Source organism: Bos indicus, chromosome X (genome assembly GCF_029378745.1).
Source record: "Bos indicus isolate NIAB-ARS_2022 breed Sahiwal x Tharparkar chromosome X, NIAB-ARS_B.indTharparkar_mat_pri_1.0, whole genome shotgun sequence".
NCBI classification, from domain to species: domain Eukaryota; kingdom Metazoa; phylum Chordata; class Mammalia; order Artiodactyla; family Bovidae; genus Bos; species Bos indicus.
In genome coordinates this window covers 4929078-4953150 of record NC_091789.1, presented here as the reverse complement: position 1 = coordinate 4953150, position 24073 = coordinate 4929078, and the positions used below count along the sequence as shown (strand labels likewise).

Genomic DNA, 24073 nt, shown 5'->3' with positions numbered 1-24073 from the left:
TGTTAAATGTTTAATGGGCTTTAATTCAGTCAAAAAATGGCCTTACCTTGCATTTGTGGGACTGAGGGGAGGGGGTCGTCTGTCTTCTCTCAGCTGAATATATTTCATAACTCTGCACCTCACAAAACCTCTGAAAGAAGCACTTTATAGATAGCAAGTAGAGTGTTTGCATATATGTTGCTGTCTATCTAAAAAGTCAACGTGGAGGTCCATCTTTTTTAAGTTCAGTGTGTATACTGTAAGTGCTAGAACTGCCTTTAGAATTCTAAGGAAACGTTTTGCTTTCTCTTTACTGTTATTGTCTTTTTTATTGTCTTTTGATGGCAGTGTAAATTTGAGTCCCTCTATTTCAAGAGAGCGTGAACAGGAAAAATCTTGGCACCCAATTCATTTTTAGTGGGAAAATGCAGCTATAGTTGTATTGAGCAGTTACAGTGCTGTGCACTGTGTACACGCATTTCATTCACTTAATCCTCACAGCAACTCTCTGAGGTTGGGTGGTATCATTCCCAGTTTACAGAGGAGATAACTGAGGTTTGAGCTGTTATTTAACAAAAGTCCCACAAAGAGTAAGTGATGAAACTGACATTTGAACCCAGTTCTGTCTGCCTTCAAAGACCGTGCTCTTCACCACCATGCATCTTGGCTTCTAAGAAAGAATAGATTAAAAAGAAACATATACCTTACATTAAATGGTTACAGAAATCTGACTTCTATACTCTTGTGTCCTGCATGAAGTCACCCTATAAATGTTCTTCAGTATTCTTAAAATAACTTGAGTTTAGTTCAGCCCAGTTGACGCAAGAGTGAATGTGGTGGCAGTGTGCGTTGTGAAAGATCAAACCAAGGCCAGTTTGTGCTGCACCTCGTTAGAGATGTTAAGCCCTGAATGTCACTGTTCTTCAGAGTAGCTTCATCTAGTTATTCTGATCACGTATCATTATCATTCTGTCCTCAAAGTGTTCTGCACCATGAATCATTCTGACCGTGCATTAGTGTGTTTAAGAGACTAAATGGATCTGTCTCCTCACTTTACCTAAATTAATGTCATCCCTACCCCCCAGCCATCCCCTAACTTTAAGTGCAGTGTAGCCATGACACTTGGCAGTCCTTGCTGGGTGGTTCTGAGCCCCAGTATGCAGTTCCTCGTACTATCTAGAGCCTTTCTGAGAGGGCATTGAAACATATATCACCATAGGTAAAACAGATAACCAGTACAAGTTTGATACATGAAGCAGGGCACTCAGAGCTGGTGCTCTGGGACAACCCAGAGGGATGGGGTGGGGAGGGAGGTGGGAGGGGGGGTTCAGGATGGGGGGAACACATGTATACCCGTGGCTGATTCATGTCGATGTATGGCAAAAACCACCACAATATTGTAATTAGCCTCCAATTAAATAAATAATTTTTTTAAAAAAGAAATCCTGATTGACATTTGTTGTTGGTTGCTCAGTCATGTCCAAGTCCTTGTGACCCCATGGGCTGTAGCCTGCCAGGTGCCTCTGTCCATGGGATTTTCCAGGTAAGAATACTGGAGTGGGTTGCCATTTCCTTCTCCAAGGGATCTTCCAGATCAGGGATCGAACCCACGTCTTCTGCATTGCAGGCATGTTCTTTACTGCTGAGCCAACAGGGAAGCCCTTATTCGCCTACTTATTTTCCAGCCATAATGTGCAACTCTTCCACTCCCACCTTATCTGCTCTCCTGTACTCCCTCCTCTCCAGCCATACTGGCCCTCTTGCTACTCCTCAAAGACCCTCAAGGGTGTCTTCCCTTCAAGGCCCTTGTGTTTGCTCCGCCTTCTACCTTGAAAGATCCCCTAGCTAGCCTCACGGTTCATCCTCTAGTCCCATTTGCTGCTGCTGCCGCTAAGTCACTTCAGTCGTGTCCGACTCTGTGCGACCCCACAGACAGCAGCCCACCAGGCTTCCCCATCCCTGGGATTCTCCAGGCAAGAACACTGGATTGGGTTGCCATTTCTTTCTCCAATGCGTGAAAGTGAAAAGTGAAAGTGAAGACGCTCAGTCGTGTCTGACTCTTAGCGACCCAGTGGACTGCAGCCCACCAGGTTCCTCCGTCCATGGGATTTCCCAGGCAAGAGTACTGGAGTGGGGTGCCATTGCCTTCTCCACTAGTCCCATTTAGGTCTCTTCAAATGTCACCTTCAAGGGAAGCATTCCTTGACCACTCTATAACTCCAGTGTTCCCCCCTACACCACTTCCCATCCCCTTTAGTCTGTTTCACTTATATTACTTACCAGCCGTTACCAGCTGACATACTATTTTACTTGCTAATCTGTATTTCATGTATGCTTCCCACTAGAAGGTAAACTTCATGAAAGCAGGAATCTGCAATGTTTACTAGGCTGTTCCAGTCTCTAGTGCCTGACACACGGTTCACACTGAATAAATATTTGCTGATGGATAAGTGGTCATGTTTTGTAGTAATAGCTAAACATTAACTCCTCAATACCTGTTTTATCAAATCTAAGATGCTATCAGTTGTAAGATAAATACTTGTTAAACTGTGAGAGGCCTACTGTTTTCAAAAATGTGAAAAAAATGTACATCTTAGAGTTGATATCCATCAGGCACTGTGGAGAGTACTATTCCTGCATTATAACACCTACCATTAATCCATTGAATGCATCTGGGATTCAGAGCCAAGCCATAAGCATGCTACCATTACAGCCTCCCTTCAGTATGACATACTGCTTCTTGTGTCCTCTTCAATTGCAAAAACAAAAGTCTGGCGGCTATGATTTTCCACTTTATGGCAGACAGTATTTAATATTCATGTTTCCTTCTTTTTAAATGCTACATAGCATAGCATGGCAGGTATATCAGAGAAGAATGTGCATCCTTGCTCTTGACACACATCAGGGTGATAAGTAACTTGGACAAGTTATTCAACCCCTCTAAGCCTAGCTTTCTCCATTTGTAAGATGGAGATGGTACTGCCTTCTACTTACTATCTTGTAGGGTTTTAAAGGGAATTAAATAAGATAATGCCACCAAATTTACAAAGTAAGCTCACATAAACATGAGCTTTTAAAAAATCATATAGGTTGGAATCTTCTTCCTTTTAGATGATAGATGTCAAATGTTTAGACAAGATCATGGAAAGAGGAAGTGAAGAGAGACTAGGGCTGAGATAAAGCCTTAAGGAGCAGAAATCCACTCAAATTAGGTTATAAAAAGAGCAACAAATTATGAAGTGATTGTATAAGTCTCACAGAATCCAGTTGAAGAAGTACATTTGAGACTCAGGAATAGAGTTAAATTATAAAGCTTCAACTGAGAATAAACAGGTGATAACTACCAAGAAAATTTAGGAAAAAAATGAGTGATAACTTTACTGCATTTATTAAGATGTGTTATAAAGCTCAGATCAAGTGTTAGATGGATATAATAATAGACCAACAATTTAATGGACAACATATATACACACACTGTATTTGGTATTTGATAAAGATGGTCCTTTCAGATCAGTGGGAAAAGACTGGAACATTGAAAAAATGATGCTGAACTACTAGGTTGATTATTTTTGGGAAAAATACATTGAGACCTACCTCATAAGTACCAATACTTCTATCAAAATGCCACCACACACAAAGATAATCTACAAACAAGGGAAAATACTTGGCATCCTAATTATGACAAAGGGTTAGGTTAATATCCTTACTATGAAATAAAAGCAAGGTGAGTATTCCATGAGTACACTTAGGACATGAATAAATCATGACAGAAGAAATACAAATGGATAAGTGATTTCAAAAAATACTCCATCTTTCTATGTAAGCAAAGAAATGCAAATCAAACTAAGATCTTTCAAACTGGTTAAGATTTTTTAAATGATTATATTTACTATTAGGTTTTCTTCTTGTAGCTCAGCTGGTAAAGAATCCACCTGCAATGCAGGAGACCCATTGGGAAGATGGAGAAGGGATGGGCTACCCACTCCAGTACTCTTGGGCTTCTCTGGTGGCTCAGCTGGTAAAGAATCTACCTGCAATGTGGGAGACCTGGGTTTGATCCCTGGGTTGGGAAGATCCCCTGGAGAAGGGAAAGGCTACCCACCCCAGTATTCTGATCTGGAGAACTGCAGGAACGGTATAGTCCATGGGCTCGCAAAGAGTCGGACATGACTGACTTTCACATTCATATTTATTCTTGGGCATGGTACAGAAGACTCTGCACACTAATATTGTTGAGAGTGAAGTGAAAATTTGAAAACAATCTAAATGCCCAGTGAGAACTCCTTAAGTACAATAAATTGAAACACTGACATGACAGCATTTTACATGACCATTTAAAGTTACATTCTCAAATAATTCAGATATGAGACAGTGTACCCTACTGCTAAGTGAGAAACAGATGCAGGAAAGGAATATGTACTGAGTTAATCTGTTTTGGTAAATCTCTATGTAATCTGTAACTGCTCTGCCACCCAAAAAGTACTTCTCTCAATTCCTATACCTTCTTGCATATGGGGTGCAGAGCCCACCATAGAAAGGATCCAAATTTGAGTCACTACTTTTACAGTTGAGGAGGCTTCAAAAAAATATGTACCATACTGTGTCTTGGTGTATATAAATATGTGGTTCTATATATACCTAAGTGTGTGTATGTAAAGTAAATACATTATAAACAGTAGTTACCTCCAGGTTTGGGGATTGTACATGGTTTCAATTGCTTTTCCTGCTTCTGTTTTGGTGAATCCAGTTTCCTTTGATAGTCAGAAAGGGCCTCAGGAAAATAATTTCCCAAGAGAGTGAGTTATGAATCTCCTTGGTTCTCTCTTGCATCTTGCTCATAAATAAGGGTTGACTCGGTGAGAGGACAAAGCCTCCACTCCTGCCAGGTATCAGGGCTCTGCCCTCATTTGAAACTTGTTTTTATTAGAGAAAACTTGAACATTGCTCACTAGTCTGGCTAGCTGGCATTTGCCATGCACTGGGCACAGCTCTCACCTGCAGAGGGATGCAGCACACCTATCACGGAGCAGTCTTCTGTTGCCTCCTGCGACACCTGATGGAGAAGGCAATGCACCCACTCCAGTGCTCTTGCCTGGAAAATCCCATGGATGGAGGAGCCTGGTGGGCTGCAGTCCGTGGGGTTGCTAAGAGGCGGACACGACTGAGCGACTTCACTTTCACTTTTCATGAATTGGAGAAGGAAATGGCAACTCAATCCAGTGTTCTTGCCTGGAGAATCCCAGGGACAGGGGAGCCTGGTGGGCTGCCGTCTATGCGGTCACACAGAGTCGGACACGACTGAAGTGACTTAGCAGCAGCAGCAGCAGCAACACCTGAGTGGGGCTTCTCCCCATCCCTACACTTACCACTCGCTGCCTGCAGAGGCCCCCAGAGGAAGGGTCAGCTTGGAGCCACTACTTCTGCAGCTGTATGAGACAGAAGTGTTCATGGCAAGGGGCTCTATGGAGGTGGGGCGGGGAGCGTAGCAGCCACCCTATGCTGCTCCGCTTTCTGCACCGCTCTCCCTGTAACTTTCAGCAGGCTGACACCCCTAGAAGCCATGTCCACACTCCTTCCAGCACCTTCTTTTGTAGGATCAACACTCCACAACAACCAACCCTGACTCTTTGGCCACCTCCACTCACTTCCCTCTCCACCAGACTGGCTCTATGATTCAGAGTCCTTCCATTATAGTCAGGTACATCCAGCAAGCTATTGACAGACCCTGTTAACTGCTAGTAACTGGTAAGGGTACAAGGTTGAGGTTCTGATATAGCAGAAAGGGCATGGAGTTCAGTGCCAGGCAACTTGGGTTAGAACCCACACTTCACCAACTCCCAACTAAATGACTTTGGGTAACTTACTGAGTTGCCACATTTGTTAAAATGGGAGTAAAACATCCTCCTTGAAGCACTATTAATAGAGGCATCTATTATACCTATACTTGACAGAGCTGTCACCAATGAGGATAATAGCCATACAGTGTCACATGGTGGCCACTCTGTGGTATGAGAAGTCACACCATGGGCACCCTTTATACCCATTACCCCAGCATCACAGAGATCCTAATGGTGGGGGAAGGCAGCCGACACTTTTTGGGGATCAGAGAAACTCAGTAGCTTGTTTTAGGTTACACAGCTAGTAATTGGTAGAGCAGGTGTATGAGCCCAGTCACTCAGGATCTTAAACAAATTACTGCCTTTACCTGCGTGTGTCCAGCTTGGGCACAGCCAACCTTAATGATTCTGGCCAAAGATTCATGCAGGTTGCTATGAAAAAAAGTCACCCCTGAAACATTAGGTGATTATATTGAGCTACAGAAGAGTTGTACCTGGAGAGTCTGGTTTCTTACAGTTCTACAGACATTCCAATGGACATCAGAGTGTGTTGTGGAGCCTTAAGTGAGCCAGCCATGATGGGATCCAGGGTGATTTGTTCCCATTACACTATGGGTGCAAACAAAGGTTCTCAAACTTTAGTAAGCACCAGAAACACCTGTTAGACCCTTACCCCCACAACTTCTGGAGTCAGGAGGTCTGAGGTAGAGCTTGAGGATTTGCATTTGTGATTAAGTTCCCAGTTGATCCTGATGCTGCTGGTTCAAAAGCCATGCATTGAGAACCACCAGATTAAAATGTACTATAATATTCCCATCTCATCTGTGTCCTGTCCTCCCAGAATTCCAGGGAGTAATCAGCATACACAAGTGTATCACAAAACCAGCCTCCAACCCAGAAAGCTTAGCTTTATGTTGATGTCCCTGACCGTCCCCTTCCTCCCCAGCACCCTCCCAAATAACCAAGGCCTCCCAGTAATCAGGACCCTGGGAGCGAGGACGCTGGCGGGGCAGCTTCATGTCTGTTCTCTGCCCCATGTATCTCTACACCAAGCAGGGAGCCAGACTCTACCCCTTTTGCCTCTGGAAACATTTGCCACATTAGCCAACTGGCTAAGCCTGGCTCTTCTCCAGAATCCTGAGCACCTTGATGGGACTGTGCATAGGAAGGAGGGGAGAGAGCCCTGCAGGGCAGAAATTTCTGCTCAAGGCACTTCTGGGAGACAGGGCCTCAGGGAAATGGCTTCTTGGTGCAGATAGGGAGGCTGGACACATCCCAGCCTAGGCAGAAGCCCCCTCCTCACCTCACCTCTCCTCTCCTCTCCTGCCCCACGGGCCCAGGACTAGCAGAGAAGCGCACCTTCAAGGACACAGACAGTGAGGGGAGCAGGCACAATCACAATGGACTGAAGACCCCACGGAAGTCCCTCCCCCCAGGTCTTGAGTAACTCACAGGAAGAGGAGGGGCCCTTCCATAGTGAATGAGATGGAATTCTCTAGTCACCTCAGTGGGATGGAGGGAAGAGGCAGGTTTAAAACACCACTTCTGAGCAAACCTGCCCCTCGGTACACACAGCACAGAAGACACAGCAGGTAAGTGAACACTCGATTACTAGTTAGAAGCAGAAAACCTCTGACAAATGCTGAGCCTGGTGAGCTGGAATCTCTTGGAGGAACTTGAGGACGCCTCTTGTTCAGACTGGAGCCTGAACTGACCTCCAGCCCCTGGGTGGACCCTGGCTCCCCCTGGCTTGCAGCAGCTGCCTCAGGGAAGCAGAGCACCTGAAGACACCAAGTGGAAGAGAAGGACCCAGGGGCATCCCAGTCCAGTTCTATTTTTAATTTAGTTCAAGAAAGCACAGTTCATAGCACAATGCCTGTCCTAGAAAATACATGTTATTCTTCATCTACTCTTGACTGAAAAAGGGCTTGGGATGGGAGCAGCCTGAGGCTGAGGGCTTAAGTGTGTAGCAAGACAACCCAGTGGTCTTTTAGAAAACCAGGAAAAGTTGCCCTTCTCAGGGGGGAATCAGCAGGAGTATGAGAAAAGTACTGCTTGTACTTTTGTGAGGCTACATTCCCCATATATGCCCCTGCTCATTTATTTCCACTGGGATTAATGTGATGAGCAGTTCAGTCATTCCAATTCTTCCATGAAAGTCTGATTTTGCTCCCAGAATTGTAGAAATGAATCTTGACTTTATTTCAATTGGATTTACTTAAAGGCCACACTATATGTAAGGCAAAGAAGTCATACCTGATATAATTGATATGCCAAATTAGGCTCTCTCCTGTCATGTAGCCTCTTGCATCCAATTGAGTTAAAATGTGTGCACCAGATAACAACATACAGTAGTAATTACTAGTACATGCTAGGCAATAACTGCTTGTTCAATGAATTAATGAATGCAATTTGACAAACCTGCTAAATCCCTAAAATCTACTACTACACTCCCACCCCTCTTTGAAACTTTGTCATTCATTAAGCTTAACAAAATCTTGTCTGCCCTCCCTTGCTACAAGATGTGTGTCAGAATGTCTTCTTTCCTCTGATTCTTCATTCTTTTTTTCTGCTCCAGCCAGCTGAGATCTCACTGAGGCGAAGGCTGCTGAGAGGTGGAAGGGCATTTCGTGATGATTCACACATAGGGAGCTGGACTTCCTTCAGCCTCAGATGAAGATCCTGGAGTTTAGAGACACAAAGAACAGGCCCAAACCAATGAATGTTATAAAAACAAATCAAGGAACAAATATGAACATGGCTGCAGTATACAGCATAACGATAGTATTCTCAAGGAAAAGCAGTGTTCCTAGAATAAAACGTATCTTATGTTCTAAAAGCACAGTTATTCTCAGCCAAAGACCTGGTATCATGGGAGAGAGGGGCTAAGAAGAATATAGGAAGGAGAAAACGAATGTTTAATCACATCAGCCCATATACCTTAAGGTGTCAACCAATCGGTAGCAGCCATCAAGTCTACCACCTGTGAATTTAAATGCCATTGGAGAAATTTTCCTTTAAAAATTAACATATTCATTAGAATCTCATCTTTCTTTGAAACAATACACATGTATACATGTATAATATGAAAGTAGGGGAAGAGATCCATATGTAGAAACATATTGTTGTGTTAAAATGGTTATGGGTCATTGGTAGGATAATGAAAATTTTTGTTTTATGGATTTTCAAATTTTCTATGATGTAAATAAAATTTTTTGATCAGAAGGGGACCTCCAGAAATTGATTTCTCTTTAGAATATGTCTCCATTCTTTTTCTACATCCCTGAATCCAGTGAGGAGCTTCTTTGGGGCAAGACTTCCCACCTCAGTTAGTATCTAGAGTTTTTGCATTCATCGCAAGCCAAACATCAGGAAAAGTTAATCCCATTCTGTACCTTAGGCAGTCCCAATCCCTCCTCCTGAGGATCCCTCTTCCTAGGGTTCAAAGGCTTTCTTACCATCTGGAGTCCTGGGCATCCGATCCTGAGACTGTTGATACATTGGGTCAACTTGGAAGTGCCCCTCGGGGTTTCCGAAGTGGGGACCTTCCCCTCGGCCTTCGACCCTCTGGTACCACGGCAGGGCTACCTCTTCCTGGGACACAACTACAGGCCACATAGCAGGTGCACACATCACCGGAGCAGGCATCTGGGGGGCCGCGCATGCTGCTGCTGTGGCGGCGGCTCCTTCGGCTTCTGAGAGTACCCTAGGTGGGGGAGGTGGTGGGTATGGGAATGGCATGGGGTATGGCGTGTGCCTGGGGCATGGCATGGGAGCTGGGGGTTGAGCAACCTGGGCCCAGGGACCCTGGGCCCCCTGCACGTACTGCACACCGCCTGCCAAAGCATACTGCGCCTCCTCCCTCTGGGCCTCCAGCCGCCTTCGCTGCGAGGTCGCGACCAGCAACTTGTTGCGCTCCTCAGCGGTCACGGGCCACGTGTCAGCCCGGAGCTGCGGGGATCGAGAGCTGACTGCTCTCTGGGCCTGCAGCAGCTGCCCGCGCAGGGCCTCGCGCTCGCTCAGCGCCTGTTGCAGGTCTTGGCGCGTGCGGCGCAACTGCATGACCACCTGCTTACGCTCCTCGCGCAGACGCTGCAGCTGCGAGGCCAGGGCCCAGGTGGCCGTCTCGCGCTCCTCCACCTGCTCCTGCAGCCGCTGGACGCGGCGGGCCTGCTGCTCTCGCTGCCTCGTGGCCACCCGCACGCTCAAGGCCAGCGCGCTCCAGGCACAGGCCCTCTTGAGGTTGAGAGGTACATGTATGTCGGCCAAGACGGACTGCAGCTCGTCCTCGATCTCATTCCAGGGCCGCGAGCGGTAGGTCATGTAGAAATCTGGGCCGCCGCCGTTACCGAGTACTTCTTGGTTGATGAATGTAACTACGTCTCTGTGGCGAAAACCGCTCCTGGGATCTTCGCCGTCCAAGGCCATGACCTCCGCGGCCTAGTCTGCGGAGATGCAGCAGCTCTGGTGAGAGATGGCCGCTAAACCGATCCGCCTCTCGGCTCCTCACTCAGTCCTCCTTCAGCCCTAGCTCAGTCCTGGCCTCTTTCGCCTCCTTCCCCTCACACCCACGAGTCCCCTAACGAAGAGTGGTGTGAGGCCTCACACCGCGTGACGCATCAAAACTGTGGGCTTCGAGTGAGGCTGCAAGGCATGGTGGGAACCCCCGTCCTCGGCATGGCGCCTCCTGTAGGACGGGAAGTGGGGCGCCTGTTCCTGGATCCACCGCCGATGCACCTGCCTTGGCACACCGCCCCCTACAGCGCGGGCTGGCTGGTGACTGCAGTGTCCCGCACAGTGAATTCGCGTTCCCAAGAGATTCTAAAGCACCTGGATACTAAAGAATTTCGAATCTGGGAGTCATTTCGGTGGGCCGGGCGCGGGGGTCGGCGGTTGGGGTGGGGTCTTTTGGTTCAGCGCCCTCTCGCTTTACGTCAGCCGTTATCTCACATTTTCTACAAGGTTTCAAGCTGTCTATACTCTTCCCTAATCCTACAGCAGACAGCCTTGGACTTCGGCTAGTCAAAATCAAGTGGTTGAGCCATGAAGCCCCTTGGTTTTCCTTGCTGAACCCTATCTTCAAGCTCTAGATCCCAGTTCCTCCTATTCCTTTTTTTCAGGGACTTCACTACGTCTTCCCACCCCTCCCCCCACCCCCCGTATTTCCTGCATCTCAGCCGGGCTGCACCACCCCTGTGCTACTGGGTATTTTTCTCCCAGACAGTAAGCCTGTTCAGGTTCCCTATGTGCTTGGAATAATTTCCTCCCTCTAACCTGCGTCCTGGACTTTCTTTCTTCTCATTAGAATAGTCCATCCTAGGTCCACTTCGCGATGCTCCCTTTACCGTTCAACCTGCTGCACTTTGGTTTTCACCCTACAAAAACTTTAGTGAAAAATCTCTGATAAGGTCACCAATAGTCACTATCTCACTACAAAAGCAAGTGGATACTTTGATAGTTTTTATGTGATTTTTTTCAGTAGGCTTTGAGTCTTTTGACCATTCCCTCCTTGGCACTCACTCTATCCTATCTTGCTTTCTGTGACATCAAATTCTTCTGATGCTCCTCCTGTCCCTCTGGCTTATCTTTCTGTTTCTTTCAACTGTTTGTTCTTCTCTGCCCACGGCTCCAAAGTTAGTATTTTCCCAGTTTTGTCTTCAGACCCCTCCTCTTCATTCTATATGTTCTCCTTGAATGAGCTTATTCACTCCTATACTGTTATTTTATTTTCTCTGGACTTCAACCCCATCAGCTGTAAAATGGGAATATAGGTAGGATCTACCTTATAAGGTTGTGAAGATGAAAATGTTTAGAATATGTTCATTCTTATTGCATAGCAGCAGCAGCAGCAGGATAAGAAACTCACTACCATATAAGTTAATTTATGTTATGTCTATGAATTAAGTCATCTTTATACTATCATAATAGTGGTAATGGTGGGGTGATAGTTTTAACAGTCTATGCCCAGTTGCAGCCCCAGATCCTGTCTGGTTATATATATGCACATATATGTAGAGAGAGAGTTGATTTATAATATGATATTAGTTTCAGGTATATAACATAGTCCTTCAACATTTTTATAGATTATATTCCATTTATGGTTATCAAATATTGGCTATGTTCCCTGTGCTGGACAATAAATATATCCTTGTAGCTTATTTATTTTATACATAATAATTGGTACGTCTTAATCCCCTACTCCTATCTTGCCTTTCCCCCTTCCCTCTCACCACTGGTAATCACTAGTTTGTTGTCTGTATCTGTGAATCTATTTCTTTTTTTTGCATTGACTATCTTGTCTTAGTTTTCAGGTTTTTTAGATATAAATGACAATATACAGTATTTTACTTTCTCTGACTGATTTTACTAAGCATACTGTCCTCCAGGTCCACCTACGTTGTTGCAGATGACAGAATTTCATTCTTTCTTCTGGCTGTGTAGTATTCCATTGTGTGTGTGTGTGTGTGTGTGTGTGTGTGTGTGTGTGTAGCTCAGATCTTCTTTATCAGTTTGTCTGTTGATGGACACTTAGGTTGCTTCCATATCTTGGCTATTGTAAATAATTGTAGGTAATGCTGCTATGAACATTGAGGTGCATGTCAATTTTTGAATTAGTGTTTTCATTTTCTTTGGATATATACCAAGAAATGGAATTGCTGGATCGTTTGGTAGTTCTATTTTTAGTTTTTGGAGAAACATCCATACTATTTTCCATAGTAGCTGCACCAATTTACATTCCCACTAACAATGTACCCCAGTTCCCTTTCCTCCACATTCTTATTTGTGGCCTTTTTGACAATGGCCATTCTGACAGGTGTGAGGTGGTAGCTCATGGTTTTGATTTACATTTCTCTGATGATGAGCACTGTTGAGCATCCTTTCATGTGTCTGTTTGCCACCTATATGTCATCTCTGGAGAAACTATTTAGGTCTTATGCCTATTTTTTGAATGGGTTGTTTTTTGATGTTGAGTTGTATGAGCTATTTATATATTTTGGATATTAACCCCTTATTGATCATATCATTTGCAAATATTTTCTCCCATTCAGTAGCCTGTCTTTTCATTTTGTCAATGATTTCCTTTGCTGTGCAAAAGTTTTTAAATTTAATTAGGTCCCATTTGGAGAAGGCAGTGGCACCCCACTCCAGTACTCTTGCCTGGAGAATCCCGTGGATGGAGGAGCCTGGTGGGCTGCAGTCCATGGGGTCGCTAAGAGTCTGACACGACTGAGCGACTTCCCTTTCACTTTTCACTTTAATTCTTTGTAGAAGGAAATGGCAACCCACCCCAGTGTTCTTGCCTGGAGAATCCCAGGGACGGGGGAGCCTGGTGGGCTTCCATCTATGGGGTCGCACAGAGCCGGACACGACTGAAGCGACTTAGCAGCAGCAGCAGCAGCAGGTCCCATTTGTTTACTAGCCAGATCTAGTGCCAGTCTGTTGGTAGGTAAAGCCAGGTCCTGGGATCTGTCTACAGGGCCTTGGCTGGGGGGGGAGGGAGTGGGGGGATGGGGGGGGAGTGGGGGGGTGGGGGGGGTCCCAGAATTGGTTCCTGACACAGCTGGCAGCAAGACCCAGAGTGTCTTGAAGCTTATATTGACCTGCTTGTGGGTGGGACCAGGGCCCAGTCGATTCTAGTGCTGGTTGTGTCCTGATGGTGATTGATCTGGGTCTGTAGGCTTCAGGACTATGGTTTTCCTGGGGCTGGTGTTCACCTGTGAGGGGTGAGGCTTGTCTTGAGGCTAGAGGAGGCTTGCTGGTGGGCAGGGCCTGGGCCCATCTAGTACTAGGGCTGGAGCTGGCCTGCTGGTGTGTGACTTGGGTACATAGGTTGGGGGCTGTGATTTTCACGGAGCTAGTGTCCGCATGCTGGAGGGAAAGTCTAGAACAGGCTTGCTGCTGGGCAGGGCCTGGGATTCTGGGGCTGGTGTCTGCCCACTGTTGGGTAGAGCTGTGTCCCACTATCTTTGGCCACAGGAACCTGATGGTCCCTGATCTATTACATGTGCACTGGTGTGTGGGGCCTGTTTCTGGGCCCTCTCATGGACAGGGCCTAGTCTAAGGGTAGCTGTGGGCTCAGAGGATCTTAAGGCAACCTGTCTGCTAGTGCATAGGGCTGTGCCCCCTCACAGTTAGTTGCTTGGCCAGAGGTATCCCAGTACTGGTGCCTATGGGCTGTTGGGCATGAGTGGGGCTGGGTCCTGAAGCTAATAAGCTAGAGGGAGGATTCCAAAATGGTGCTTGCCAGCACCAGCGTCCACATGGTAGAAAGAGCTCTCGGAAATGGCTGCCACCAGTGTCTGTGTCCCCAGGGTGAGATATAGTTGCCTCTTGTCTCTCCAGGAGATTATCCAGATCAGCAGGTAGGTCTGACCAAGGCTTCTTTCAAATTAGTGCTTCTGCCCTGGGTCCCGGAGCATATAAGATTTGGGTGCACACTTTAAGAGTGGAGTCTATTTCCTCCAGTCCTCTTTGTCTTTGGAAATTGAGCGCAGCTGGCCTTCAAAGCCAAACCTTCTAGGGAATCATCTTTCCCCATGCAGGACCCCTGGACTGGGGTGTCCAATGTTGGGCTCAGACCTCTCACTCCTTGGGGAGAACCTTTGCAGTTATAATTATTCTCCCTTTTGTGGGTCACCACTTAGGGGGATGAGACTTGACTATATTGGACTTCACCCTTCATACCCTTCTTGTTGTGATTTCTTATTTATATCTTTAGTTGTAGATTATCTTTTCTTGTAGGTTCTGGGCTTTTTCATTGATAGGTGTGCTGTTAAATCATTGTAATTTTGATGTGCCTGTGAGAGGAGATGAGCTCAGGGTCTTTCTACTCTGCCATCTTGGCCCAATTGCACAATTTTATTTTTTCTAATTTATTTTATTTTATTGTTATTTTTGGCCACACTGTGGGGCATATGGGATCTTATGTGGGATCTTAGTTCTCTGACCAGAGATCAAATCCACATCACCTGCAGTGGAAGTGCACAGTCTTAACCACGGGACCACCAGGGAATCCTCTCTATACTTTAAAATACTACTTGCATCCACCACAAGTCGAAGTATTCCCAACCTAGACATCTCTCTTAAACTTAAGATCCATACATTTTACTTCCCTTAACTTGTAGCTATTGAACGCATATAGAGTCACTTTTTGAAAGTAAAATTGAGAGATATTATAGATTGTTTGGATGGGGGTTGTAAAGATTAAGAGGAAAAAAAGGAGACAAGGATGACCCCTAGTTTTTAAGTTTGAGCAGTTGTTTCAGAGATGTGGTTTGTGATGTCTTTTAGTGACCAGACTAGAGATATCAAGCAGGCCTTCTGGGATATACAGGTTTGGAGCGCAGGGAAGAAATCGATGGTACTTAATAACCAAGGACTTGAATGAGATCTCCTAGGAAGAGAGGAGAATAGAAAATAGAGGACTGAGTCTCAGGGCACTCCAATTTATAAATACACAGTTATAGTATAGTCAGTTATTAAAAGCACAAAAATGCTTCTGTGTTAATTCCTATTTAACCTTTCAGTTCAGTTCAGTTCAGTTGCTCAGTCGTGTTTGACTCTTTGCGACAACCAGGTAATTATGATGTATGCCATTTCAACCATAGAAAAATATGAAAAACTCCCCCAGATCATTTTGTATAGCCATTATTATATAATATCTGATGACAAAAATATAGTACCAAAAAGATTACTATTGACCCATCTCATTTATAAATATAGCTGCAAAGAGATTGGACCAACATTTATATGTTACTTTTGGTTCATATCCAAGAACAATTCCTTGTTGTGAGATTCTTGTATTATATATGAAGGAGTATAATAACTCTTAAAAGTATATTAAAGATGCATATTGTAAGTTAAAGATATATATTCCACACCATAGAAAAACATGGGCAGCTCCCCAGTTCATTTTGTGAAGCTGATAAAGCTAATAGCCAATCAGAAAAATAGTGTGCAAGTTAATATTGTATAAATATACTGACCCATTTGCAAAAATCCTACATATCTGAAAATGGACAGTGTCAACATTCCTAGGACAGCAAACCCTACTTTCTTCCTTGCTAACAGAACCTCTACATTGCTTATTCAGTGGCGTATGAACCCTGGGCAGGGTCTTGTGATTGACTTAGGGGTGGACATGTAACCCTGTGCTAGTCAGTGAGATATATCAGGAAATTTGCTGGGAGTTTCAGGGAAAGATTTTCCTTTGTGATTAGATAGAGGACCAATAAAGTGAAAACCTTTTTCCACGAGCCCTCATCCTTAGGATGCCAGGATGGGGTTGTGTTGTTTGCAGCTGCAGCAGTTACCTTGAGACCAGGAGGGGAGACATGGCAGACATATGTTGTGACCATCGTGTAGGGTGAGCCTCCATCCCAAATTTGGTCCAGATGTCCAGACTGATGACATCACATGCACAGTAAGAGGGTTTGAAAATGTTTATTCCATTAAGGAGCTTTCTGGGGAGAACAGCCAGACTTCCCGAGTTGGTCCAAAAATGGCTTGAGAGAGCAAAGCAAGACTGGCTGGGGATTTTAGTTGTAGTTAGAGTTGGGGCTGTGGTGACAGTTCCTGCGTGCAGGTGGGGGCTTGTGGTTTGAAACTCTTGCCATCACCAAGGGAGAAAGCACTGAGGCTTTCTTCTTAGCTTTCCCAGATGAGGGGGTACAAGGGGAGAGGGAGGGTTGAGGCCTAAAAGCTGTCCGCAAACATAAAAAAGCGAAGTCAGACTCTTCATGATAATTCACCCCAATGTTTGAGTGATGACAAAAGTGTATGACACTTCATTTAACTGAAGTTGATTATGGCACTCTTTGTGGCCTGAGGGCTTCCCAGGTGGCTCAGCAGTAAAGAATCCATCTGCCAAGCAGGAGACACGGGTTTGATCCCTGGGTAGGGAAGATGCCCTGGAAAAAGAAATGGCAAACCACTCCAGTATTCCTGTCTGGGAAATCCCATGGACAGAGGAGCCAGGAGGCATGAGAGAAGGTTGCTAAAGCTTCTCTTTGTGAAAGGAGTCTAGCCAAGGGGCGCTAATGAGGTGGCTGTTGTATTGCAATTTTGACAGAATCTAGAGCCTTTGTTGGAAGGGGCTCCATTCAAGGTGGGCTGATTTGCAAATAATTGCATAAATGGGCTAAAGGAAAAATTGTAAATAAGGAGTACGTAACCGCCAGAACCCAAAAGGCCTAAAAGATACTGGGCTTGTTTTAACACTGGAAGTTGAGAATTCGTAACTATTTCTTGACAGTGTCAGGTATGGAGGGGTCCTCCGTTTACCAAATAATTTTCAGGAATTTACAGAGGTAGTGGGGTCTTGCACTGTTTGTGAGGCAATGGCCTAGCCCCCTTTTTGAGCTCCCTATGTGATTGTGTTCATCCTGAATAAATGTGCCTAGTGAACAGCCTTGGAGAAGGCAATGGTACCCCACTCCAGTACTCTTGCCTGGGAAATCCCATGGATAGAGGAGCCTGGTAGGCTGCAGCCCATGGGGTCGCTAAGAGTCAGGCACGACTGAGCAGCTTCACTTTCACTTTTCACTTTCATTCATTGGAGAAGGAAATGGCAACCTACTCTAGGATTCTTGCCTGGAGAATCCCAGGGACAGAGGAGCCTAGTGGGCTTCCATCTATGGGGTCGCACAGAGTCGGACATGACTGAAGCGACTTAGCAACAGCAGCAGCAGCAGCAGCAGCAGTGAGTAGCCTCAGAAGAGGATGTCAGGAGTATAAAGCCATATCTGTGCCCCTGGAAAAAGCTGGATGCAGTTAAGATCATTTTGCAAAGATTGTGTGCGATGGCAAGACTGTTGATGTGCTCCATAGATAACCAGGTAAAGTGTATCATGTACCTTAGGAGGTGAAGGCAAACTACAGTTGAGAGACTTTTGAAATAGAGACTGAACAGAATGTATTAGTCAAATCTGTTACAGAAAAATATCTACCATTTGCTTGGACAGAGTCAGTAGTTTCAAGAATTTTGAGTACGGAAACCTTAATGGGCGGGACCACAGCACTGAGGCTACAAAAATCTACTGTGGGGCATCATTCATTCTTTTTTCACTTGAAAGTTTTTAATAGTTAATACTAAAAGTTAAACATTTTTCTTTATTCACTTAAGACTTATATAACATATTTTTTTCCCTTGGTGGATAATTGCTTTACAGTATTGTGTTGGTCTCTGCCATACACTGACGTGAACCAGTCTTAATTATTGTTGTTGTTCAGTCGCTAAGTCATGTCTAACTCTTTGCAATCTCTTGGACTGCAGCATTCCAGGCTTCCCTGTCCTTCACTATCACCCGGAGTTTGCTCAAACTCATGTCCATTGAGTCGGTGATGCCATCCAACCATCTTATCCTCTGTCATTCCCTTCTTCTCCTGCCTTCAATCTTTCCCAGCATCAGGGTCTTTTCCAATGAATCAGTTCTTCTCATTATGTGGCCAAAGTATTGGAGTTTCAGCTTCAGCATCAGTCCTTCCAATGAATATTCAGGGTTGATTTCCTTTAGGATTAAATAGTTTGATCTCCTTGCTGTCCAAGGAACTCTCAAGAGTCTTCTCCATCACCATAGTTCAAAAGCATCAATTCTTTGGCGCTCAGTCTTTATGATTCAACTCTCACATCCGTACATGACTACTGGAAAACCATAGCTTTTTGACTATATGGACCTTTGTCAGCAAAGTGATGTCTCTGCTTTTGAGTATGCTGTCTAGGTTTGTCATAGCTTCTCTTCCATGGAACAAGCATCTTTTAATTTCGTGGCTGCAGTCACCATCTGCAGTGGTTTTGGAGCCCAAGAAAATAAAGTCTGTCACTGCTATCACTTTTTCCCCTTCTATTTGCCATGAAGTGATGTGACTGGATGCCATGATCTTAGGTTTTTGAATGTTGAGTTTTAAGCCAGCTTTTTCACTCTCCTCTTTCACCCTCATCAACAGGCTCTTTAGTTCCTCTTTGCTTTCTTCCATTAGAGTGGTATCATCTGCATATCTGAGGTTATTGATATTTCTTCCTTGTGCTTCATCCAGCCCAGCATTCGCATGATGTACTCTGCATATAGGTTAAATAAGCAGGGTGACAATATACAGCCTTGACGTACTCCTTTCCCTATTTGGAACCAGTCCGTTGTTCCATGTCCCGTTCTGTTGCTTCTTGACCTGAATACAGGTGTCTCAGGAGGCAGGTAAGGTGGTTTGGCATTCCCATCTGTTTAAAAATTTTCTACAGTTTGTTGTGATCCACACAGTCAAAGGCTTTAGCATAGTAAATAAAACAGATGTTTTTCTGGAACCCTCTTGCTTTTTCTATGATCCAACAAATGTCGGCAATGTGATCTCTGGTTCCTTGCCTTTTCTATATCTACCTTATACATCTGGAAGTTCTTAGTTCATGTACTGTTGAAGCCTAGCTTGAAGGATTTTGAACATTACCTTGCTAGCATGTGAAATGAGAGCAATTGTACAGTGGTTTGAACATTCTTTGGCATTGCCTTTCTTTGGAATTGAAATGAAAACTGACCTTTTCCAGTCCTGTAGTCACTGTTGAGTTTTCCAAATTTGCTGATATATTGAGTGCAGCACTTTAACAGCATCTTCTTTTAGGATTTGAAATAGCTCAGCTGGAAGGAATTCCATTACCTTCACTAGCTTTGTTCATAGTAATGCTTCCTAAGGCCCACATGAGTTCACACTTCAGGATGTCTGGCTCTAAGTGAGTGACTGCACCGTCGTGGATATCTGGGTCATTAAGATCTTTTTTGTATAGTTCTTCTTTGTATTCTTGCCACCTCTTTTTAATCTGTTCTGCTTCTGTTAGGACCTTGCTGTTTGTGTCCTTTATTGTGTCCATCTTTGCATAAAATGTTCCCTTGGTATCTCCAGTTTTCCTAAAGAGATCTCTAATCTTACCCATTCTATGTTTTTTGCTATTTCTTTGCATTGTTCACTTAAGAAGGCTTTCTTATTTCTCCTTGCTGTTCTTTGGAACTCTGCATTCAGCTGTGTATATCTTTCCCTTTTTCCTTTGCCTTTCGCTTCTCTTCTTTTATAATTATATAATTTTATAATTATAATTATGACTGATTCACATTGATGTATGATTTTATATATATGGCTTCTCTGGGTAAGGAAGAGCCTCTGGAGAAGGAAGTGACAACCCATTCCAGTATTCTTGCCTGGGAAATCCCATGGACAGAGGAACCTGGTGGGCTACAGTTCATGGGGTCGCAGAGTCAAACACAACTTAGCAACTCAACAACAGCATTAGTCACAGCTTAGGCTGGAATCAAGACAGATGATTCATTCTAAGACACACAGATAGGTCTGGGCCGAGACACACAACCCAGGGTCATTCACTTTAAAGAGGGCTCTGATCCCATACTTCTAAATGCCAATTAATTATTAAAACTTCTGACTTAGTTAAATCTATAACACAGCTCTGTAGGACTCAGCCAATGTAACACAAAGGAGCACAACTCAAAGGGCAAGCTAGCCAGCAGGCATCAGAGTCAGTTAGCAAGCTAGAGCAAGAGAAGACACACCCCTGGTGGTGGTGATCATTGTCTCAGCATTCTGCTCACAGTACTGACTGTGGACACCCTACAGAGACAGCATGGACCCCCACCCCAAATTTGGTTTTGATGTCAACACTGAAATTGCTTACATAATGAGGCTTTCTGGGGCAACCAGGGCAGGCATCTCAAACTGATCTGAAATGATATGAGAGAGGAAGGAAAGAAAGACTGGCTTGGGGTTTTTTCTTTCTTTTCTTTTCTTAATACTGGAGTGGGTTGCCATTTCCTTCTCCAGGGGACCTTCATGACCCAGGGATCAAACCAGCATCTCCTGCGTTGGCCAGCAGATTCTTTACCACTAGTGCCACCTGGGAAGCCCTGGCTGGGGATTTTTATGGTTGTCTGGGGAGAGGTGGGCTGGAGTGAAGGTTTTTGTCCATGAGTTGGGGCCCAGGGGTTTGAATCTATGGCTGGTGCCAAACAAAGGAGAACCCAGGCTTTCTTACCAACTTACCAAGATGCGAGGCACAAAGGGAAGAGGGAGGGTGAAGCTTAAAAGCTGTCAGCAGTCAAACATTGAAAAAGGGATTTGACTTTATTAGAGCACACTTCTAATGGCAGTATGGAAAAGTGAGAGCGCTGGGTCCTTGATGAGTTTATTCAGCCTCTCAAAGGCCTTGGAAACACCTGCTCCAGACTTCCACTGTTGCTGAATAATTCAGTGTCTTTATGGTTAACAGGCTATTTTTAATTAGGCTTTCTGTTAGTTGCAGTTAATTCTGAACTGATTTAGTGTTGAAAATATTGTATAATCCATTATTATCATTTTAGATATATTCAAGGAATACAAAGGTGGTTCAGTATAAATAAACCTGTACTCGTAATTCGTAACAAAGTGAATTAAAGAAAAACATCATGGGTCATATTAGTAATATACTTTAATTGCTTTCATAAAATCCAGTAACTATCCCTAATAAAAACACAAGGTAAAAGAGGAATAGAAAGACCTACCTAAAGGCTCCTTACTAAAAACAAACAACAAATATCATTCTGAAGAATGAAACACTAAAAACATTTCCAAGATAACCAAGAATTACACAGGAATGCTATTATAATTATTCTTCCACATATTCTTATTCTAATCAATGCAATAAAGGAATAAAATGATTTAGTACAATAAATATTGAAAAAAATCATAACTTTTTCTGGTGTGAGTGTATACCCAGAAAATCCAAGAGACACTAATAAATACTAATACGATTGATGACATCATCAAGGTTTCTGGATAAATATTTATTCACTCATTTGTTTATTTATTTTAAAATATCTATTTATTTGGCTGTGCCAGGTCTTATTTGCAGCATGCAGGATCTTTACTTGTGACATGCCAATTCTTTAGTTGTACCATGTGACCTCTTAGCTGTGGCATGTGGGATCTATTTCCCCTACCAGGGATCAAACCTGGGCCCCCTGCACTGGGAGCACAGAGTCTTAGCCACTGGACCACCAGAGAAGTCCCCAAAGTAAATATTTAAAAGTTAAATTTTCTTTGTATTAGGAACAAATGAGGATAACTAGAAAGGGAGAAAATACTTCATTCACTGAAATGACTTAAATTATAAAATACTTCATAGTAGATTGGTAATGGGTTAATTTGTTCAGGTTCAGCTACATTTCCCAGAATTCCTTTTCCTTTATGTTCCCAGCTAGGGTGGGACACAGGAGAGATTATTGTGCGGGACTTGGAGGACTGAAGGGAAACAGTAGCCATTTTGTAGCTTGAACACATTGTTTTTTTTTCTGCTGACTGACTTCAGTGGCGCAAGACAGCAACTGGGTTTGAAACTGTCCGACCTTCCCCTCAATTCTCCTTTCACTTTTCTGAGTCCTGGGTCAGGTGTGAGAGTTTAGTTTTGTGACAGTGTCTTGGCCTCTACAAGATACACATTCCATTAAGGTCAGAGGAAACAAGAACTGACGTGACACAAGTTTCAGTTCATCCTTGGGAATGCTAGCTCCTGCTCGTGAGGTCCACTTTGTTTCTGTTCTTTCCCGTACTTCATATCTACCTCCATCTTGCCTTCCTGACTATCTGCACTGTGGACTTCAAGTTCCAGCATCAGATGTGAAGATAGGAGCCTTACAGAGACTTCTTAACTAGTTCTCATAATTGTGTAAGGTAAAATCTCTATAACGAATGCCTTAAAAACACACATACACTCACATGCACACTCACATGTGTGCACATGTACACATACACGCAGAGTAGTCCTACTACTTTAATGGAAGCCTGACTGAAATACTTTGAAATAAAATTTAACAAAAAAGGAGATAGATTTTTGCTACCGGCCAAGATGGTACAGTAGAGACTGGATTTACTCTCTTATTACAAAAAGATTACTACATTTTTACAAATGGACACCAGATATGAAATAACAGTTTTCAAGTCACTGGACCTTAAGTAATGAAGGACAGTGATTCCTCAGAAATGGGAAACAAATGAGGTGATCCCTATGTTTGCTCAGCATACTGTCTGGAAAGAGTTTCCAGGACATACTATGAGGAGAGAGAATCAGGTAGAAGCAGAAAAACTCCATGAGTTGAGGAGAGGGAGTGAAGAATCTGGGGGACACTAAGGCAGCCAGTATTTGCAAGACAGAGTAAGACTGCTGCTGCTGCTGCTGCTGCTGCTAAGTCATTTCAGTCATGTCCTATTCTGTGCAACCCCATAGACGGCAGCCCACCAGGCTCCCCCCTCCCTGGGATTCTCCAGGCAAGAACACTGGAGTGGGTTGCCATGTCCTTATCCAATGCATGAAAGTGAAGTCGCTCAGTCGTGTCCAACTCTTAGCAACTGCATGGACTGCAGCCCACCAGGCTCCTCCATCCATGGGATTTTCCAGGCAAGAGCAAGACTATATACATATATATATGTATATAACTTCAGAGACCTTCAGAGAGTCCTCTCAAGTATTGATGTGCTCACATGTGAAAAAACTACTCAAAGCTAAGGAATTAATCACAAAAAAGGATTAGAACACAAATAGACATGGAAATAGTGCCTGTTCCCTTAGCCAGACTGGTAGTAATCTCACAATTCATGCAACATTGGGTAGAATACTGAGGTTGTGGCCTAGGTGGTGGAGGATATTTAGACTCAAACTGAACACTGCTCTCAACCCACCTAAAATATCATAAAAGCAAGCTCCTAAAGGATTTAACTGTTTCCATGTAATAACTTAAGTGTCTCTGAGGAAAAAGCTTCAATAATTGTAGGATTACAGAGACAACTAGTACTCACCAAGTTAAAATTCTCAGTGTTGGTTATCTAATAAAAAATGGCTAGGCATGCAAAGAAGCAGGAAAACTTAAGTCATAATGAGATGAAAAAAAAAATTCAACCCATCAAAAGCAGCCCCAAAACAACTGAGATGTTGGAATTAGCAGACAAGGGCATTAAAACAGTTGTTATAGCTACTAAAATTGTTATCACTATAACTCTGTATGTTCAAAAGTCGTGAAGACATGTATAATATAAAAAGACAGAAATAAAATCTGTGAAATTGAGAACTATGCAATTTGAAATAAAAATATACTGAATGGGACTAACAGTAAATTAGACATTGAAGAAGAAAAAAATAGTAAACTTGAAAATATAGCAATGGAAACTATCCAAAATGACACACTCAGAAGAAAAAGCATCCAAAAAAATGAACAAAGCATCACTGAGCTATGGTA

The 24073-nt window shown here is 43.9% G+C and overlaps 2 protein-coding genes across 6 annotated transcripts in view; both read right to left on the bottom strand.

Annotated features, from left to right (window-relative positions):
- Positions 1-4150: 4150 nt before the first annotated feature.
- On the bottom strand, positions 4151-13290 carry LOC139176085 (testis-expressed protein 13D-like). The gene is made up of 2 exons (XM_070783655.1): positions 9275-13290; positions 4151-8498 (listed from the first exon to the last, which is right to left on the bottom strand). The coding sequence occupies exons 1-2, from the start codon at positions 10242-10244 to the stop codon at positions 8455-8457; spliced, it is 1014 nt and encodes a 337-aa protein (XP_070639756.1). The 5' UTR covers positions 10245-13290; the 3' UTR covers positions 4151-8454.
- Positions 13291-15053: 1763 nt separating this feature from the next.
- The window catches only part of ATP1B4 (ATPase Na+/K+ transporting family member beta 4), a 39475-nt gene continuing 30455 nt past the window's right edge, over positions 15054-24073 (bottom strand). For 3 of the 5 annotated variants that reach the window (XM_070783649.1, XM_070783651.1, XM_070783652.1), the window contains 2 exons: positions 20485-20530; positions 15054-15210 (listed from right to left, as the gene is read on the bottom strand). In XM_070783649.1, coding sequence (XP_070639750.1) covers positions 15060-15210; positions 20485-20530 — 197 coding nt within the window. In that variant the 3' untranslated portion in view covers positions 15054-15059. The remainder of the gene's footprint in view (positions 15211-20484; positions 20531-24073) is intronic. The other 2 variants (XM_070783654.1, XM_019955742.2) reach the window with 1 other exon arrangement.